Source organism: Gadus morhua, chromosome 3 (assembly GCF_902167405.1).
Source record: "Gadus morhua chromosome 3, gadMor3.0, whole genome shotgun sequence".
NCBI classification, from domain to species: Eukaryota; Metazoa; Chordata; class Actinopteri; order Gadiformes; family Gadidae; genus Gadus; species Gadus morhua.
In genome coordinates, this window is record NC_044050.1 from 5,849,582 (window position 1) to 5,870,760 (window position 21,179).

At 41.3% G+C, this 21,179-nt stretch overlaps 2 protein-coding genes across 4 annotated transcripts; both read right to left on the reverse strand.

Annotated features, from left to right (window-relative positions):
* Positions 1 to 1,478: 1,478 nt before the first annotated feature.
* LOC115540588 (uncharacterized) lies at positions 1,479 to 4,679 on the reverse strand. Of its 2 annotated transcripts, XM_030352018.1 has the most exons (5): positions 4,594 to 4,679; positions 3,997 to 4,386; positions 3,225 to 3,353; positions 3,031 to 3,095; positions 1,479 to 2,667 (listed from the first exon to the last, which is right to left on the reverse strand). In XM_030352018.1, the coding sequence occupies exons 1-5, from the start codon at positions 4,664 to 4,666 to the stop codon at positions 2,545 to 2,547; spliced, it is 780 nt and encodes a 259-aa protein (XP_030207878.1). In that variant the 5' UTR covers positions 4,667 to 4,679; the 3' UTR covers positions 1,479 to 2,544. The 2 variants fall into 2 exon arrangements, with proteins under 2 accessions (XP_030207878.1, XP_030207879.1); XM_030352019.1 differs by lacking the exon at positions 4,594 to 4,679 and having other exon boundaries at positions 3,997 to 4,462.
* Positions 4,680 to 18,215: 13,536 nt separating this feature from the next.
* Positions 18,216 to 20,456, reverse strand: LOC115541047 (uncharacterized). Of its 2 annotated transcripts, none has more exons than XM_030352780.1 (5): positions 20,369 to 20,456; positions 19,763 to 20,134; positions 19,080 to 19,208; positions 18,881 to 18,945; positions 18,216 to 18,463 (listed from the first exon to the last, which is right to left on the reverse strand). In XM_030352780.1, the coding sequence occupies exons 2-5, from the start codon at positions 19,929 to 19,931 to the stop codon at positions 18,341 to 18,343; spliced, it is 486 nt and encodes a 161-aa protein (XP_030208640.1). In that variant the 5' UTR covers positions 19,932 to 20,134; positions 20,369 to 20,456; the 3' UTR covers positions 18,216 to 18,340. The 2 variants fall into 2 exon arrangements, with proteins under 2 accessions (XP_030208640.1, XP_030208638.1); XM_030352778.1 differs by having other exon boundaries at positions 20,343 to 20,451.
* Positions 20,457 to 21,179: the final 723 nt, after the last annotated feature.

Consider the following 21,179-nt stretch of genomic DNA (forward strand, 5'->3'; position numbering starts at 1 on the left):
TGATAGTAGGAATAGGAAGGAATATAACATGTTTAATATTAATACCACAGAATAAAACAGACAGTATTTCACATTTGCGCTATCAATACTGATGCCCTGTGTTTCAAGCGAAGCGCTTCTAACTGGCAGAGTTGGTTTTGGATGGCGGTTCGAAACACAGGCTTCGCCTTCAAGGGGATTTCTACAGCCACTAAAGACCCCAGAGTTTATCAGACAACACCTGACTCAAGAAAGAGAGCACAGGAAATCTGGTTCCAGAACCGCTTTTACCAGTTCCTAGTTTTCCCCTCCTTACCTTCCAGTGTGGCTTTGCCCCGGCTGACCACAGTCATATGTTTTTTCTCTGTCCAAGACTGAATTTTTTTTGGTGTTTTGTCTTCAAAACACTGTCTGACGTCCTGCAGCTAAATCTTCAGCCATGTCCTTTGGTAGCCATTTTTGGGGTTCCCTTTGTGCCTTCTGCCTACTCTAGACCTTAAGCAGATGTTATCGCGTTCTCTTTGCTCTTAGCTCGGAGAAGAATACTTTTTGAGTGGAATTCTCCCAAGCCTCCCCTGTCATCTTCCTGGTTGAGTGATGTTATGTTCTTTATCAAACTGGAAAAAATTCAATATTCTCTGAGAGGTACTTTGAAGAAATTTGACTGTAGGTGGCGCCCCTTCATCTCTCACTTCGATAAGCTTAAGTCACTTCCCGATGGCTAAGTAATAACCCTATCCGGGTTATTACCCGGATAGGTTTACCTAAACAAGGTACCTAAACAAGGTACTCCTTTTAAGATTTATATGAAATGAATGATTGATTAAGGTGAAATGCTCTTTTTTATACTATATTTTCTTTTTATGTAATTTCCATATGTCCAAGGATTGTTTGGGGTATGGGGTGGGTGGGGGTTGTAATTGTTTGTATGTTTGCATTAAAAGAAAATTCAATAAAAATCGTTTATGGAAAACAAAAATTAAAGTGGGTGAATGACTTTTCTCTTTTCATGACACCACACTGTATATTCCCCACTTGGGTGCACCTCTTAACTAATTTAACATGGAGGGAACATGCTGACAATAAAGTGACGAGAATTACACAGGAAAACCACAACAGCATCCTGTAGCTGACAAACACAAACCACTGGTCGTCTTTCGCGACAATCGCCGCACAGAAACAAGTTGTGTAATCACGTTGTAGTATCAGCTATGCTCTGGCATAGTCAAATCTTTGATTATTTTTTGAGTCAATTAATCATTTTGACAAATTGCACATAGGTTCCGTTTACTTTGCATTAGTTGTTAACATGATTAACTGATCAAATTGTATTGAGGAATTCACTTGCATTGACAATATATAGGTTTCAGAAGCCATATCTTAAGGATATCTTAAGTTATCCTTAAGATATGGCTTCTGAAACCTATATATTGTCAATCAGGTAAAACCAGGAAATGTGTTTTGAGACCAAAATAAAAAGTGCAGTTTCGAGACACAAATTTGGGGGTTTTGTTGCCCTTTATTGAGCATGAAGACAGGATTTTATCTCTTCAAACACTAACACATCAATGAAGATATGTGCCAACATGAGAAAAACGGTTATGTTATGGGTTGTCTGGTAAATAAAACAGAATCACAGCAAGCATCATGGGTCAGCAGGTCCTTCAAGATAGCCTACAGCTTACACACCAACCATGTCTTATCAAAGGCACCCAAGCACAAACACACACACACACACACACACACACACACACACACACACACACACACACACACACACACACACACACACAAACAACGAAGAGGAGGTTGAATCTGTGTCTGCATCAGGGTCTGAGGGAAATATACGGGCAAACATCATTATGTGTCTGACAACATTATTGACAGGATCCCTTTAACTAACCGGATCAAAGCAAAAGAAACAAGGGCCGTGTCCACATAGCGTGTTAGAGTCAGTTTATTTTTAGATTGTTGCCCATAAGGAGAGGGCCTATGAGAACGCATGCGGCAGCCCAGAGAAAACACGCTGCACCCAACACTTTTTTTCAGAGCGCTCTGCCTTTTCTGTGTGTCTGCTGCCACCACTTCTGGTTGAAAATACATTTTTCATAAAGGTGATGGGTGTCGTCATTGCCACGCCTTTCCAGGCAACCAACAACGAAAAGGAGGATACGTCAAATATCAATTATGAAAAGGAAACCATGCAATTCTAGCCTGTCATACAATCACGGTCAGAGTGCAGTTCATTTTGTTTTAGGAAGGAAAGACCCAGTGATTATTCTCGCACCACACAAGAGCTTCCCAGCGATCCCAAGAGCCCTGCCAGTGAAGAGAAGAAAGCTATGTTGACATGGGCCAGAGCAAGTTCAATTTTACGACCTGATACACATACAGAGGCCTTTGTCCATTTCCCACAAACATAATATCGGCTTTACTTTCTTAAATGTTTGCATTATCTTGAGACTGAAGTGGAAATTGATGTTCTTCCTCCTCTAGACAGCACAAAGATTAGGTCATATTAAAGAAGTAGAGTCCATGTGTTTGCATTAAAAGACTTGGTCATGGTCACATCCTCTTAGTATTGATGGCTGAGTAGGTGCTGAACTCTGAGGGTTGGACTCTCTTCTTTTTAGGTCTCTGAGAACGTAGAGGGATATCCAGTGTTGCGTAACACAAGCCATCTTCATCCTGAGAGAGACATATGACTATTAATAGGAATATTACATCATTACCATACTTTACTCTCTGCTATACCATTACATCATCAACACACTGTACACTTTGCTGTAACATGACATCATCAACATACATCATAGTATGACATCATCATCATGCCAGTTGTTTTATGCAGCTATTCTTGACCCTAATAACATGAAGCTCTGCTGAATGAACTTCTCTTCCCGTGTCTCGTAACATCTGACTATCGCTGAACACTGGGTCCATTGATGTCAACATCTTTGTACAGCGTGCCACCATAACATGTAAATGTTCTCCATACTGTCCTCTACCATTTCATAATAAATGTACTTAAGTATATGAACTATACGTAACCTGGTTCCTGATTGATGTTACATCTCTACTGTTGGGTGTACCCTGAGCAACATGGAGGTCTTCATCTTAAAGAAATACAGACAGTCAATATTACGCTACAAAACCAGCACAGGGAGACAATTATTGCTTGTACAGAAGACAATATGCTGCGAAGGTGTAGTAGGGTTGACAGTTAACAGAGATATATACTCTACCTTTCCTTCTGCAGCGGAGGTAGACGACCAAGGATGAGAGGAGGGAGAGGAGAAGAGCAGAGGATGGACACAGGATGACCAGCAGCATCCAGCACTCTCCACAGTCTGGAGCAGCAGAGTCTCCAACAACTGCAGCATATGCGTAACGGAAAGATATATTTGTTTAAAAAAAATGAATACAAATACCATTGCAGCTTGAGGTCACAAATAACTAAAAATAATTTTCCAAAAATGTATTTACAAAAAGCTCGGTGCTAGTTTTTTACCCACAATGTAATATATATTATTGCTGCATGTAATCATAAATAACGAAAAAATATTTCCAAAAATGTAATAGAAAAATAATAATCAACTAATCTATGATACATATTTAATGAATCGATCTGCTCTCTACCCTCTACAATAAATAATAAACTGATAGTATGTTACCCATGAAACAATACGTACCAATATCCTGCACTTGTATCCGGAGATAAAAGCGCAGGGTATGTATATGATTGTAATGATAAGGGTAAAATCGTTATCTAATTAGTATCACAAATATCTACAATGAACATATCGATCCATCTTGAGAACATTCTGACATGATTTTCTGGATACAATAAAATGCTATTCTGTTCACTATTTCCTTCAAGAATATGTATTAGAGTAATTATAGCACAGATGCATATTGTCCATACATATAATTATTTCTAATTCATTACAATAGTAAAAATAATTTCTTTACCTTCAATTTCACATTGCTAAACACATTTACACAAAGTAAACTTACCAAATGAAATCCTTGTGGTCAGATTTCCATATCTGCTGATATATTTTTGAACAATCTTGTCTCCATCTATCACAATCGTTTTTTCACTTCCACAGTAGTAGAGACCAAGGTGAGAATCAGTAATGTTTTTAATCAGTAAAGTGTATAATTTTGACGAATCGTTCCACTTCATATTTAAATGGGAGAAATGTCTTTCATTCTCTACATAATCAAAAGTGCCATGATCTCTGTTCTTCCATTTCAGAGTAAGTGTTGGCTGATTTTCATGAGAACAGTTCCTGAACCAAACAATAGTTTCACCAGATGAGAGTTTACAGTCACACTGTAGACTAACGTTTTCTCCTGGTCTCACGGTCCGCTCCACTACTGTGTAAGAGGACACAACAGCACCTTGAATTAAAAATAATAAAATATGAGTCAGAATGAAGTAATGCGAAGCAACATGGAGACTATTGAATGAAGTGTGTTCAAATACTAAAGTAATAATATATAGTAATAATATAGCAATCCATCATTAAAAGTTTTTGTTGAACACAATAATATGCCTACTGTGAAAAAAACGTGTGTATTATTGAATATTAAAGATTAATATTTTACCCCAGACGATGGGTAGAAAGACATACATCCAGCTCATGGTGATGATTCGTTGAGTAGAGGACATTTGAAACATTTTCGTTACGCGCATTTGACCGACAAGTGGAAAGATGAAAACAACTTGTGATTGGCTGGCCTTGTGGAAAATGTTGAGGTTATTTTTTTCTACGTACAAGGTGAGGTTCGATTGTCAGAACATCAAAAACCTTCTCATGGGCTGAGGTGATCTGAGATTCATTCTGTTTCTAGATTAAATAACGTTCACTTTTCATTGATTCCAAAGTCCAAAATCGCAGTCATAGCATTGAACCATGTGGAGCCCGGAACCCGGAATAACTCAACATAACCACCAATATTACACAAATATTCTGTTAGGATATATCTATACATATGTAAGCAGTGGTGTAGTCTATTTTTATTGTAGTGGGTATACTTAATTTTTAATTTTTTTGGGGGGGTTGGGGGATTCCTCTGCGTACCACTAAATAGCACATCGATCCGCTTATGGTCTGGTCTACAACGTGAATAGATCAAATGTATGATTCAACATCAAGCTAGATTCTGGACATGGGCATCCACACATTTCCAATTAGGACCTAGCGGAAAATGGGTGTGGCCCCTGACTCAAATAAGCACAATTCCAAGACCGATCGTTTTATTTGAGATGGAGTCAATTGACCAAAAAAACAGCCCAAAAGGGTCCAATCAAGTTTAAAGAGCCAAAAGGCGGGGTTTACTTAACCCAATCATCATACAAATCGGTATTGTTAAATGCACATGGGTTATGATTAATTGCTCCAAAATGAATCCAGATTCGGCAATTGGGGGCGCTATAGCAATAAACTGAAAATGCAAATTTTGGACAGTGAACTTTTCTGAACCTTTCACCTACGTCAAGAAATTCCGCCCATGTATGTGTCTCTTCATTGCGATAAAATCGTACTCAAGAACCTATGACTGAGCCTAGATAGTTGTAGCACCATTTTGAATTTTGTGAAAAACACTTGACACCATTAGGATCCAAGTTTTTTTTACCTTGAATAATAAAGACCCCAAGAGCCAAAAAATAAGAAAAAGGGTGTGATTTGAAACATCTAGACTGCTTATATCGACATCAAGATTGATGCCTATTATCTGGATTCCAATACAAAGTTGTTCAGGATAAAATTCTGGACATGACGTCCTCCACACATGTCATCCACCATAGATTGAAAATCCCCGTCTTGGGTTCACCGTGGAGGTTGATGCCTATGACCTGGGCCTCAGGGCTGTCCTCTCTCAGCGGTCCATGACGGATAACAAGGTTCAACCCTGTGCATTCCTTTCCAAGAAACTCTCTTGAAAAACATCAAGCCCAATGCTCTGTCTCGCCTGTTTGACCCTGGTTCTGCTCCAAGGTTACCCACCTACATCCTTCCCACTTACTGCATGGTGGGGGCTGTCACTTAGGGCATTGTGAGAAAGGGATCAGACAGGCAACTGTTAGTGTTCAAGTACCTGACGGCTGTCCCCCAAACCGGTTGTTTTTTCCAGAAGTGTTACATTTTTCTAAATTGAACAGTGTCTGGCTTGGCTCCGGCACATTAACAGTGTTAACTGCTACCTTGACACCGCAGTTAACACTGGTAATCCCTACTAAAATTGACTGTGTGTGCAGCGCAGGAACTCACTCACCCAAAGTGTTAGTTAGTTGTAAATACCGGACATGTTGGCGGCGTTATCATAACACTGGCATCTGCCGTTATAGATATCATTACCAATGTCTTGTAAAACTCCAAGAACAGACTGGCAAAATGACTCTCCTCAATGACTCTGAATTCACGGAAACTTGAAAAAAACTCTACACTCGGGTTTGGTTAGTCCAAATATGATTGGATTATTAAGATGCATGTATACACCTTAGTAAAAAAGATGGCGGTTCGAACCACAGGCCTCGCCTTCAAGGGGATTTCTCCAGCCACTAAAGACCCCAGAGTTTATCAGACAACACCTGACTCAAGAAAAAGATCACAGGAAATCTGGTTCCAGAACCGCTTTTACCAGTTCCTAGTTTTCCCCTCCTTACCTTCCAGTGTGGCTTTGCCCCGGCTGACCACAGTCATATGTTTTTTCTCTGTCCAAGGCTGAATTTTTTTTGGTGTTTTGTCTTCAAAACACTGTCTGACGTCCTGCAGCTAAATCTTCAGCCATGTCCTTTGGTAGCCATTTTTGGGGTTCCCCTTGTGCCTTCTGCCTACTCTAGAATTCAAGCAGATGTTATCGCGTTCTCTTTGCCCTTAGCTCGGAGAAGAATACTTTTTGAGTGGAAGTCTCCCAAGCCTCCCCTGTCATCTTCCTGGTTGAGTGATGTTATGTTCTATATCAAACTGGAAAAAATTAAATATTCTCTGAGAAGGGTGAGGTTCTTCGAAGAAATTTGACTGTAGGTGGCGCCCCTTCATCTCTCACTTCAATAAGCTTAAGTCACTTCCCGATGGCTAAGTAATAACCCTATCCGTTTGGTAACCAAGCTAAACAAGGTACTCCTTTTAAGATTTATATGAATGTGTGTATATGTGATGTACAGTATTTCATCGGCATTGTCTATATTAAGGTGAAATACTATTTTTTATACTATATTTTCTTTTTATGTAATTTCCATATGTCCAAGGATTGTTTGGGGTATGGGGTGGGTGGGGGTGTAATTGTTTGTATGTTTGCATTAAAAAGAAAATTCAATAAAAATCGTTGATGGAAAAAAAAAATGAAAGTGGGTGAATGACTTTTCTCTTTTCATGACACCACACTGTATACACCCCACTTGGGTGCACCTCTTAACTAATTTAAAATGGGGGGAACATGCTGACAATAAACTGACGAGAATTACACAGGAAAACCACAACAGCATCCTGTAGCTGACAAACACAAACCACTGGTCGTCTTTGACAATCGCTGCACAGAAACAAGTTGTGTAATCACGTTGTAGTATCAGCTATGCTCTGGCATAGTCAAATCTTTGATTATTTTTTGAGTCAATTAATCATTTTGACAAATTGCACATAGGTTCCGTTTACTTTGCATTAGTTGTTAACATGATTAACTGATCAAATTGTATTGAGGAATTCACTTGCATTGACAATATGTAGGTTTCAGAAGCCATATCTTAAGGATATCTTAAGTTATCCTTAAGATATGGCTTCTGAAACCTATATATTGTCAATCAGGTAAAATCAGGAAATGTGTTTTGAGACCAAAATAAAAGCCGTTTTGAGACACAAATTTGGGGGTTTTGTTACCCTTTATTGAGCATGAAGACAGGATTTTTTCTCTTCAAACACTAACACATCAATGAAGATATGTGCCAACATGAGAAAAACGGTTATGTTATGGGTTGTCTGGTAATAAAACAGAATCACAGCAAGCATCATGGGTCAGCAGAGGCCTGTTTCAGGTAGCTGGTTTAACGTACTCTGAGTTTAATCCTGCGCTCTGAGTTGGTTGACTCAGAGTTCAGGGTTGAAAGCAACTCTGGGTTTTCGGTTTCAGAACAGGTGATCAGCGTTGGTTTAATCAACTCTGAGTATGTTCACTCTGGGTTGAGGGCGTGCCTGTTGACTATAAAGAGCCATCATCAATGGATCTCTGATAACATGATCAAACATGGACCAAAAGCGTAGATCCACTTACTTTTCCCCCACGGAATTGGAAATTCTAATGAACGCGTATGCCGAATAGTTACCCATTTTAACAAAAAAAAGCAATTCCGCCGCGGCAGCGAGAGAGCGCGAGAGAGCTTGGCAGTAAATAGCTGAACAAGTCAATGCGTTGGTAAAATAAATTTGTAAAATAAAATAAAATAAGAGGAAAGTTTAATATCTTCCACTTATTCAATATGTAAATTGTGTGTGTGTGTGTGTGTGTGTGTGTGTGTGTGTGTGTGTGTGTGTGTGTGTGTGTGTGTGTGTGTGTGTGTGTGTGTGTGTGTGTGTGTGTGTGTGTGTGTGTGTGTGTGTGTCAATTTACGCAACCCAGAGTTGCCCCACGAGGACTTGGCAGCAAATGAAGATGAAGTACAAAAATATAGTTTAAACAGGTAAACTAATGTTTAATTGAAATCAAATCAATTGTGCTGTTTTACCCGCTCTACCTAATTTAACAGCTATATTCAACATGTGATGGACCTATATTTAAGCAGTAAATGTAAGTAGTACATTTCCCAGCCACCCCAACACAGCCAATATTTAATAGGATTTAGATATATTAGAAAGCTACACCTAGGCAAAATGCATTATATATATATATATATGTGTATATATATATATATATATATATATATATATATATATATATATATATATATATATATATATATATATATATATATATATATATGTATGTATGTATGTATGTATGTATGTGTATATATATATATATATATATATATATATGTGTGTCTTCAAGATAGCGCTTACTGAATATTAGGGTAACATTTTCCTCCATGTTAGTAAATCGAAAAAAAGCAGAGGCCCGGCAGACAGGAGGGGGTCCACCTCTGCAGCCCTCACAGAGGCTGAGGAGATGGCCCTCAGCCAACAGAGTATGCGTCCTGTGGATGAGGGCATCGCTGGGGGGAGCTCCTCTGATCCCCCCACCCCCCAGGATAGAAGTGCCTTTATAAGAGGTTGGTTATTCAAAATAATTAGTTAGAAATTAAATTAGATGGGGCAATATTCTGGCTCAAGTAATAATTGCACTGTCTAATCATCTTCTTCCAGTTACTGATGGTGCCATCGCCCTACTTGAACCAGATGCCCTCACCAACCTCCATGCAATTGTAACAATTCAAAAGATGCAAAAGGATGCTTTGGAGATCCAAATTTTGGAACATAAGTTATAGGTGGGTGAGGTGCAAACTGGGATAGGCTACTGTTCCCTGCTCTAAAAACATACCCAATATAAATGACTTTTTTTTTTTTGTGCTTTCGGGAAATAAAAAAATCCTCATAATAAGTAGATTGTCTTTATTAGAACACGGGCTGTGGTGGGACAAGTTATTTTGTTGAACAGTTTACTCAAAGGGTTTTACTTCAGTGAACAATGCAGACGATTATGCTGAGCATGTGCATGTAGAGAAGAACAGCATCTGGTTAAAAGCAGTACCAGGGTCTTTTCTGCCTTGCATTCTTAAAATGAGTTTATTGACTTGCAGCAGTTATAGGTCCGTGGTTAGTCAGCTACTCTGATCATGGGAAAGCCACAACGTTGAAGTGACTGTAGTACAGAGCGGGTGGGATGCACGGGGCGGATCATTCTGCACATGCGTTAATTGCGATAAAAAATAAACTTAAAGCATGCCCCCGGTGCGTTTGACAGTTAACATGGGGGCTGAGAAGGTGGTCTAAATAAATGATAGATTGCGCTGAAAAACGATAGCGCTCGTGAAGAAAATTATCAGGAAAAAAAAGTAGATCCAACCGGGGTCTTAATAATCGTTCCTCACGGAGATTCCTTCTGAGGATCGCAGCCTCTACGTCCACAGGCTCTCGTAGAAAAGGACATGCCATTTCTAACACTTCCTTCTGTCGGAGAGCTGCCTTCAGCCTTATAGACAACAAACTCAGAGTAGGTCTAACCACCTCCCGAGCAGGTTAGGTCCACGGCGTATGTTGCCGCAGCAACTAACTCTCGGTTGCGCTGAACCTGCTACCTGAAACGGAAAGCCCAGAGTTTCCACTAACTCAGAGCGAACAAACTCGGGGTTGCCTCAAAACCAGCTACCTGAAACAGGGCTCAGGTCCTTCAAGATAGCCCACAGCTTACACACCAACCATGTCTTATCAAAGGCACCCAAGCACAAACACACACACACACACACACACACACACACACACACACACACACACACACACACACACACACACACACACACACACACACACACACACACACACACACACACACACACACACACACACACACAACCAACGAAGAGGAGGTTGAATCTGTGTCTGCATCAGGGTCTGACTCAAATAAGCACAATTCCAAGACCGATCGTTTTATTTGAGATGGAGTCAATTGACCAAAAAAACAGAGCCCAATAGGGTCCAATCAAGTTTAAAGAGCCAAAAGGCGGGGTTTACTTAACCCAATCATCATACAAATCGGTATTGTTAAATGCACATGGGTTATGATTAATTGCTCCAAAATGAATCCAGATTCGGCAATTGGGGGCGCAATAGCAATAAACTGAAAATGCAAATTTTGGACAGTGAACTTTTCTGAACCTTTCACCGACGTTCAAGAAATTCCGCCCATGTATGTGTCTCTTCATTGCGATAAAATCGTACTCAAGAACCTATGACTGAGCCTAGATAGTTGTAGCACCATTTTGAATTTTGTGAAAAACACTTAACACCATTAGGATCCAAGTTATTTTTTTACCTTGAATAATAAAGACCCCAAGAGCCAAAAAATAAGAAAAAGGGTGTGATTTAAAACATCTAGACTGCTTATATCGACATCAAGATTGATGCCTATTATCTGGAGTCCAATACAAAGTTGTTCAGGATCAAATTCTGGACAAGACGTCCTCCACACATGTCATCCACCATAGATTAAAAATCCTTGTCTTGGGTTCACCGTGGAGGTTGATGCCTAAGACCTGGGCCTCAGGGCTGTCCTCTCTCAGCGGTCCATGACGGATAACAAGGTTCAACCCTGTGCATTCCTTTCCAAGAAACTCTCTTGAATAAGATCAAGCCCAATGCTCTGTCTCGCCTGTTTGACCCTGGTTCTGCTCCAAGGTTACCCACCAACATCCTTCCCACTTACTGCATGGTGGGGGCTGTCACTTAGGGCATTGTGAGAAAGGGATCAGACAGGCAACTGTTAGTGTTCAAGTACCGGACGGCTGTCCCCCAAACCGGTTGTTTTTTCCAGAAGTGTTAAATTTTTCTAAATTGAACAGTGTCTGGCTTGGCTCCGGCACATTAACAGTGTTAACTGCTACCTTGACACCGCAGTTAACACTGGTAATCCCTACTAAAATTGACTGTGTGTGCAGCGCAGGAACTCACTCACCCAAAGTGTTAGTTAGTTGTAAATACCGGACATGTTGGCCGCGTTATCATAACACTGGCATCTGCCGTTATAAATATCATTACCAATGTCTTGTAAAACTCCAAGAACAGACTGGCAAAATGACTCTCCTCAATGACTCTGAATTCACGGAAACTTGAAAAAAACTCTACACTCGGGTTTGGTTAGTCCAAATATGATTGGATTATTAAGATGCATGTATACACCTTAGTCAAACTATAATCGAATCGAATCAAGTTACTCATAGTCGAATTAAGGCACCTAGATTATTCGATTGTTAGTCTAATTAAGTGTGCATGTATCGGGTCGGATCACATGGAATCGGATTTTGCGTTCTGCGCATGCTCGAGATTTTTCCCGGGGGCCGTGATCCGGAAGTATAAGGAGACGAGTCATGTTGTTGTCGCCGTCGGAAAACGAGAGACGTTTTATTTAAAAAGGTGGCAAAGACGATGGAGGAAGCCAGTGTCGTGCAAATGTAGTTACCCCTATAAGAAGTGCATCATCATCAACATGCATTCAGTACACGCTACGCTTCTGTTACGAGAGTAGCGTATGTGTGTGCGCGAGAATGGCAGTGTGTGTGTGAGTGTCCTCAGCGAGTGAGTGGACGAGCGACGAGAGCGAGCAGTTGCGCGCGTCAGTTTAGTGAATGAACGAGTCTGTTGTGTCTGTGCAAACGTGTACTGTTAAGTTAGTGGAACTACAGATAAAGTACCCAGCCTGTCAATAATCGGTGGTCACTTCATTCCGACCTACAAGCAGACCCCCTGCCGGTCAAAGAGAAGGGTTTTACCCCCGAGAGAACATCGACCCTGGAGGGAAGGTCTCTCCTGTGCTCCTCGACTACAGTCTGGGAGCCGACAGCAGGAAAGGTGTAACACTTCGATTTCACCCAAGGCTTAAATAAAAGTACATGCGTTTCTAAACGTTGGTCACCACCGACGTTGTAAAGTAGTAACTTCAGGCACATCTGTCAAAATGAATGTTTTTTTACGATCTTTATTCATTCATTGCGCCGCGGCCGAACTGACGGGGATATTCTCTGATATTATGAATCTTAAAGACTGCGTCTGGTTCTCTGACTCTCTGGTACTTCAGCAACTAGTAAAGACTCGTGGTGAGGGTTATCTCGGCCATGGTGGAGAAGGAATTGGGGTAAAGGAACTTTGGCTTTGACTCTCTGAAGTCCATATTAAAACGCGACATAGAAGAGAAAGGGATTGTTGCCGTATGCGGGTCAGCTGTCAGTTCACTTCGGGTCCATTTCTCCGACGCTCCATTGTTCCGTCCTCCAGCTTGACTCCTCCCGCTGCTCCGGTGCCGGAGAAGTCCGCATACGGCCGAGAGGTCAGAACAGTGGAGCGTCGGAGAAATGACATGGACCCGAAGTGGACTGACACCTGTCTACTGAGGTCAACCGGTGGCTCTATTACCACTAGTTGAAATGGGCACAGCGCCACCTATCGTACCGGGGTAAGAAATGCTTCGGCCAATGAATCGATTTTCTCACCGCCATGGATACTCGGACAATTGCAGTTGTCCAATTGAGGAGCATAGTCGAACTATGGCCTTAATCGGATTAAGCTGTGCATGTAAACGTACTGAATGATGCCATCAAAAGATACATATCGCATTATGAATTTCAGCTCGTCCTTGTCTGTAACATTTCGAGTGGAATCTCAGCAAACGTGGATGGACCCGGACAAATCAGTTAGAGCCTGATTCGATCCAGGTCAAGTCGTATTATGACTAGCCACATCAGGCCCAGAATATTAGCCTACGTCAACTTAAAACCTTGAGAGACTTTACCACTTCAATCTCCCTGAGGATTACTTGACGTTTCTATCGATGTCAATCATCTATTTTTCATTCTGGTCCTCACTTATACAAAATTGGACTATGTGACCAGTACTTTCATGAATATCAGAACATTAATTTGCATTGATTTAAAATCAGTTTTTGTCTGAAAATGTATTGGAGGCGGTATAAAAACGCTGCTGCAGTCTGCAGCAGCTACACAAAGATGCTTGGTTAAGCATCAGAGCACTAAGTAAGTACCGATGCCTTATTTTCACTAAATGAACGTAAATTTACAAATCATGAAAAATCTCAACTGGCAAGGAAGTGTACTCAGTTAATTTAGCATGCTAAACCTCTTTGTTAGTAAGTTTCTGACATTATGTTCATTATTTTCATTAACAGAAGCTGTATAACGGTGGTACATTTGGGACAACTGACCACATGTCTCCCTCATGGTGAAAGTTTACCTGATTCAGGTCTAACTAAATAGGGGGAGTCCCTTCAGTTGTTCACCTTATCTGCTGGAGTAGCTGATGACACAAACAACTGAATGAGAATGTATTCTATTTTATAAGACTTGCATTATTTATGCAAGTCTATTTACCGTACTCCTGGATAAGGGTTGGACTCTATTCTTCTCCGGAGTTGCCGAGGGCGTGAGGCGCGGGGCGGGTGTGGGGATACTCATAAATCCCCGGCTGAGCGCCGCGGTGTTGGAGTTTACCCCGGTAGACGGGAGGGTCGCCTCCCTGCGCCTAAGGGTTGTAGGGGGGAAAACTCTGACTGTTGTTTGTGCGTATGCACCAAACAGCAGTTCAGAGTACTCGGCCTTCTTGGAGACCCTGAATGGAGTCCTGTATGGGGCTCCAGTAGGGGACTCCGTAGTTCTGCTGGGAGACTTCAACGCCCACGTGGGCAACGATGGAGACACCTGGAGAGGCGTGGTGGGGAGGAACGGCCTCCCTGATCCAAAACCGAGCGGTCGTTTGTTATTGGACTTCTGTGCTAGTCATGGATTATCCATAACGAACACCATGTTCGAACATAAGGGTGCTCATAAGTGTACCTGGTACCAGAGTACCCTAGGCCAAAGATCGATGATCGATTTCGTGATCGTGTCATCTGATCTGAGGCCGCATGTTTTGGACACTCGGGTTAAGAGAGGGGCGGAACTGTCAACCGACCACCATTTCCGGATAGACCTGGTAAGCCCAAACGAGTAGTGCGGGTGAATTGGGAACATCTGGAGGAGGCCCCCGTCCTAGGTATCTTCAACTCACACCTCCGGCAGAGTTTTTCTGGCATTCCTGTGGAGGTTGGGGGCATTGAGCCGGAGTGGGCGGTGTTAAAAGCCTCCATTGCTGAAGCTGCGGTGGTTAGCTGTGGCCTCAGGGTCTTAGGCTCCTCAAGGGGCGGTAACCCTCGGACACCGTGGTGGACACCGGTGGTCAGGGAAGCCGTCCGATTGAAGAAGGAGGCCTTCCGGGATATGATATCCTGGAGGACTCCTGACTCGGTTGCAGGGTACCGACAGGCTCGAAGGGCTGCAGCTGCTGCCGTGTCGGAGGCTAAGCAGCGGGTGTGGGAGAAGTTCGGAGAAGCCATGGAGAAGGACTTTCGGTCGGCACCAAAGTGTTTCTGGAAGACTATCCGGCACCTCAGGAGGGGGAAACGGGGAACCGTCCAAGCTGTGTACAGTAAGGATGGGACTCAGTTGACCTCAACTGAGGAGGTCGTCGGACGTTGGAAGGAACACTTTGAGGAACTCCTGAATCCGAATAACATGCCCTCTATGTTGGAGGCAGAGCTCGAGGTTGATGGTGTTTCGTCGACAATTTCCCTGGTGGAGGTCACTGAGGTAGTCAAACATCTCCGCAGTGGCAAAGCCCCAGGGATTGATGAGATCCAGCCAGAAATGCTTAAGGCTCTGGGTGTTGAGGGGCTGTCATGGTTGACACGCCTATTCAACATTGCGTGGGAGTCGGGTACAGTGCCAAAGGAGTGGCAAACCGGGGTGGTGGTTCCCCGGTTCAAAAAGGGGGACCAGAGAGTGTGTGCCAATTACCGGGTTATCACACTTCTCAGCCTCCCTGGTAAAGTCTAAGGTGCTGGAAAGGAGGGTTTGGCCGATCGTCGAACCTCAGATTGAAGAGGAACAATGCGGTTTTCGCCCCGGACGTGGAACTACGGACCAGTTCTTCACTCTTGCAAGGATCCTGGAGGGGACCTGGGAGTATGCTCATCCAGTCTACATGTGTTTTGTAGATCTGGAGAAGGTGTATGACCGGGTCCCCCGGGAGAAACTGTGGGAGGTGCTGCGGGAGTATGGGGTAAGGGGGTCTCTCCTCAGGGCCATCCAATCTCTGTACTCCCAAAGCGAGAGCTGTGTTTGCGTCCTCGGCAGCCAGTCAGTTTCGTTCTCAGTGGGTGTTGGTCTCCGCCAGGGCTGCGCCTTGTAGCCTATCTTGTTTGTGATATACATGGACAGGATATCGAGGCGTAGTCGTGGTGGGGAGGGGTTGCAGTTCGGTGGTCTGAGGATCTCGTCACTGCTTTTTGCAGATGATGTGGTCCTCATTGAATCATCGGTCTGTGACCTTCAGCACTCACTGGATCGGCTGGCGGCCGAGTGTGAAGCGGCTGGGATGAGGATCAGCACCGCTAAATCTGAGGCCATGACTCTTAGCAGGAAACCGGTGGATTGCTTACTCCGGGTAGGAAATTAGTCCTTAGCCCAAGTGAAGGAGTTCAAGTACCTCGGGGTCTTGTTCGCGAGTGAGGGTACGATGGAGCGTGAGAACATGCTTAACTGATGAGAAGTAGACAGGAAAACCACAACAGCATCCTGTAGCTGAGAAACCAACCCGGTATCACGCGATTTCCTGCTCATGCGCACAAACGTTAATCCGTGCGCATCGTGTCCCAGATCACGATTGTAAGACTTTTTTAGTGCTGCACAGAACGAAATGTAAACCAATGCCTTCTGAATGGGAGCGTTCTCCGACAATTAACGTCGTTTTTGAGGTGGTCTGCTTACAAATCAGAAATGTTGACATATATATAACTAGATAATAATATATACAGATATATAACTAGAGGGTGCACTGTACTATCTGCGCTCACCCCTTCTGAAGCTTCTCTCTCTCTCGCTCTCTCTCTATGTCCCTCCCTTTCTCTCTTTCTCTCTCTCGTTTCGTTTTCTGGAGCACGTCAATGGTCGGAGAACACTCCCATTCAGAATGCATTGGTTTACATTTTGTTCTGTGTAGCACTTAAAAAGTCGGACAATCGTAATCTGGGACACGATTCAATAGATTAATAACGTTTGTGCGCATGAGTACGAAATCGCGTGATACCGGGTTGGAAAAACACAACACTTGCTGCTGTCTATTCAGCCACTGAATTAGCAGACCTCTTGTATTTTACAACAGCCCTCATGAATAACCTTCATATTGCTAAATATATTTTGGCAGTTTTCTCTGCCTTTTTATGTATTTTTTGTGATTATATTGCCACACACTGGTTCATCATTGAAAACTAAAGATGTCAACATGAATCAAAATATTGTTCCAGCAGCAAAGGAAATAGGCTTAATTCACCAACCAAAAAAAATACATTTCTCCACTTGGACCCTATTTTTTTTCATAATTTTAGGTCGAAGAGAAAATAATTGAAAATATGTCCAGTATTGAGCAAGAAGCTTCAGCTGTATCTGCGAGTAGGGCCCCAAAGCTAATCTTTGGGGCAAAAGCGCCCCTCAATTGATGTTCTCTTTAAGGGCTTCTTTTTGCCACTGACTGACTGCTACACATGGCTGACAACATTATGGAAAGGAACCCTACAGAGAGATAAAACATTTTTCTTTACCTTTCACTTCATCCGGTCTGTTATTTTTTGTCTCGCTCATGGAGATTTCTGAAATCTTGTTGTTGCTGGGAATTTTCCAATTGTCATTACATCTCAACTCTCGTTCAACCAAATCTTTTAGATAACACTAATCTACAATTTCTGTAGTCTAACACAACCATCTCTCTCCAGCTCTCACTCACGGATCCACTGTTCTCTTTTTGCAATAACCAAACTCTTAATAAGCTAGACTTATGTTTAAATAAGACGTGATTTGACACAATAACAAACAGTTCAGGGCGAAAGGTAAAGAAAACCATTTTAATTCTCAATAAAGATCCTCTCCACTGTGTTCGAAAATAGTAGATTCCCCATTTTTCCGGTTTACCTTCTCGCTCAATACTGGACCATCAAATATTGTTGTCTGTATTAGTCCCTTAGAACCGTACAGGTTGAAGAAATCCCATTGTTTTCCTTTAACACTATATTTATAGATTTAATAATTTTTGAATGAAGACTTAATTAACTGTATTACTATAATAAATAATGCTAATTAATGGTAAATTAATGGAGCCTTTTTGTAAAATGTTAAAGGGATTTTTGTTATAATGATGTGTTCTTGGGATGTTTAAGAGGCTGCCAGCATCCTACTTGTAAGACAAGGAGTAGAGACTGCCAAGCAAAAATGACAACCCACGCAGAATAGCTTTAGCTAGCTCCAGATCATAACCTGATACAAAAGAGTCCTTTGTACATTTCTGTTCACTCCATCTTACTTCATAGTAAACAATGAACAACAGACAATATCTGATAATGTAGTGAATAAACATAGCCAAAAATGCATTATTGGACTTATACTATTGACAAACAATATGGAAACAGTACATGGTATTTAGAACATCACATGCATTTTATTGAGAGTGAATCTGAAAATGATATAGTCTACCTCCTCTAGAAAGCACAAAGTTGAAGTCATATTGAAGAATTAGAGCCCTTGTATTTATATTAAAAGGCTTGGTCATGGTCACATCCTCTTAGTATTGATGGCTGAGTAGGTGCTGAACTCTGAGGGTTGGACTCTCTTCTTTTTAGGTCTCTGAGAACGTAAAGGGATATCCAGTGTAGCGTAACACAGGCCATCCTCATCCTGATAGAGAGAGATACAACTATTAATATTACTATTACATCATTATCTCTGCAGAACCATTGCATCATCAAAAAAATTACACTTTGCGTTACCATAACATCATCAACATAATAGTTGGTTTCCCGTCTCAAATCAAACTATTGAACACTGCTTAAGTGTGTCTCCCTTGTTACACCCTGGGGAGGCGACTCTACAGGAAGCAGCTACTCTTGACTCTTAAAGAATCACATGAATCTCTTCTGAATGTTCTTCTCTCACTGCGTCTTATAACACCTGACTATCACTGAACATTGGGTCCATTGTTGTTCATTCGGCCTTCAGTCAACATCTTTGTACAGCGCTCCACTAAAGCATGTAAATGTAATCCATACATTGGATCTACCATTACATCAGAAATGTATATGAACTATACGTTACCTGGTTCCTGATAGGTGTTACATCAATACTGCTGGGTGTTCCCTGAGCAACGTGGAGGTCTTCATCTTAAAGAAACACAGTCAATATTACATCACATAACCAGCGCAGGGAGACAGTTACTGCTCATACAGAAAACAATATCTAGCGTAGGTGTTCTCAAGATACAGAAGATGGCAGTTAACAGAGATATATACGCTACCTTTCCTTCTGCAACAGAGGTAGACGACCGAGAATGAGAGGAGGGAGAGGAGAAGAGCACAGGAGGAACATAGGATGACCAGCAGCCTCCAGCACTCTCCACAGTCTTCACATGCATCAAGAGGCTTAACTAAAATTTGTAAAAAAAAAAATATATAGATAACTATATTTAGTTATTTATGACCACATGCAGCAATACAAAATATTACTTTGTAAAAGGGTAAAAACTATATAGAATATATATATATTAGATGTATATCTATATATAAAGATATTAAATAAAAAGCTTGGAGCTAGTTTTTACCCTTTCACAATTTAATATATACTGCATGTTGTCAGAAATCACAAAAAAAAGTCCATTGTCATAGAAAAATAATAAATCAACTAATCAATGATACATATTTAATGAATCGATCATCTCTACCCTGTACAATAAACTGATACCAAGTTATACATAAAACAATACGTACCAATATCCTGCACTTTTATCTGGAGATAAAAGCTCAGGGTTTGTATAGACTGTAACGGTAAGGGTAAATCTTTTATCTAGTTAGTGGCACAAATATCTACGATGAGAATATCGACCCATCTTGAAAAGATTTTGACCTGATTTCCTTATATCAATGGAGCATTTTTTGTACTTACATTTTCTAATGGCTATACACATCTACAGAGTCAACTTACCAAATGAAATCCTTGTGGTCACATTTCCATATCTGCGGGTTTTTTTTTGAACTATCTTGTCTGCATCTATCACAACCGTTTTTTCAGTTCCACAGTAGTAGAGACCAAGGTGAGAATCACTGATGTTCCTAATCAGTAAATTGTATGATTTTGAAGAATTGTTCCACATCACATTCAGATCCTTGGATGAATTGGAGTCTTTATTCTCTCTTAATTCATCCCACCTCAGAATACGAGTGGGCTGATTCTCATGAGAACAGTTCCTGTACCACACAATATTTTCACCAGTTGATGGTTTATAGTCACAGCTTAGAGTAACGTTTTCTCCTGGATTCACGGTCAACTCCGCTGTGTAAGAGGACACAACAGCACCTTGAATTAAAAATATAAAATATGAGTCAGAATGAAGAAATAAGAAGCAACATGGACACTATCGAATGATGTGTGTTCAAATATATAAGTAATAATATAGAAATCCATCATTAAAAGTTTTTGTTGAACAAGATATTAGGCCTACTGTACAACATATACAACTTGTGTATATTGAATATTAAATAAATATTGGCGATTAATATTTTACCCCAGACGATGGGTAGAAAGACATACATCCAGCTCATGGTGATGATCCGTTGAGTAGAGGACATTTGAAACATTCTTGAGACGTGCATTTGACCGACAGGCGGAAAGATGAAAACAACTTGTGATTGGCTGGCCTTGTGGAAAATGTTGAGGTTATTTATATCAGCGTGTCAGGTGAGGTTTGACTGTTAGAACATCAAAAACATTTTCATGGGCTGAGGTGACCTGAATTTCCTTATCTTTCAAGATTAGATTACAATAAATGTTCATTGATATAATAGTTTCCATACTCCAAAATCGTAGTTATAGCAATGAAATGACTTTCTTAATAACTTCATATACCCACCAATAATACAGAAATATTCTGTTAGCATTTGCTCAATATTATTCAATTAAATTAAATCTTTAATCCAAACAGTTTTACAACCATATGTTTTCATATGTTCTTAGCATGGCTGGCACCAGAGGGAATGAAACCCCTACCCTATGGCAATTTGGCAAGCTGTGACCTAAATATTGTCCTGGAACACAAATCACTGGCTGACCGGTTGCAGTAAACCCTGGATCATGTCATGAAGCTATTGAATAAGCAAAGGCTTTTGTACTTTCACAGAAAACCCTTGTGCAAGGTTCGTTTGATCTCTTTCTCATCTCCCCCATCCTGTTCAACATAGTGTGTGCATGGACTTTACATTTAGTCTGTTGTTGTTCATCATGAGGTTATGTGCATCTACATGCCTTTGTGCGCATGCATGTGTGTGGTTTCCCGTGTGTGAATGTTTTCATGGTGTTCTTTTCTTTTGCCTGTGTCTATATGTAGCATTGCAGGTTGGACTGT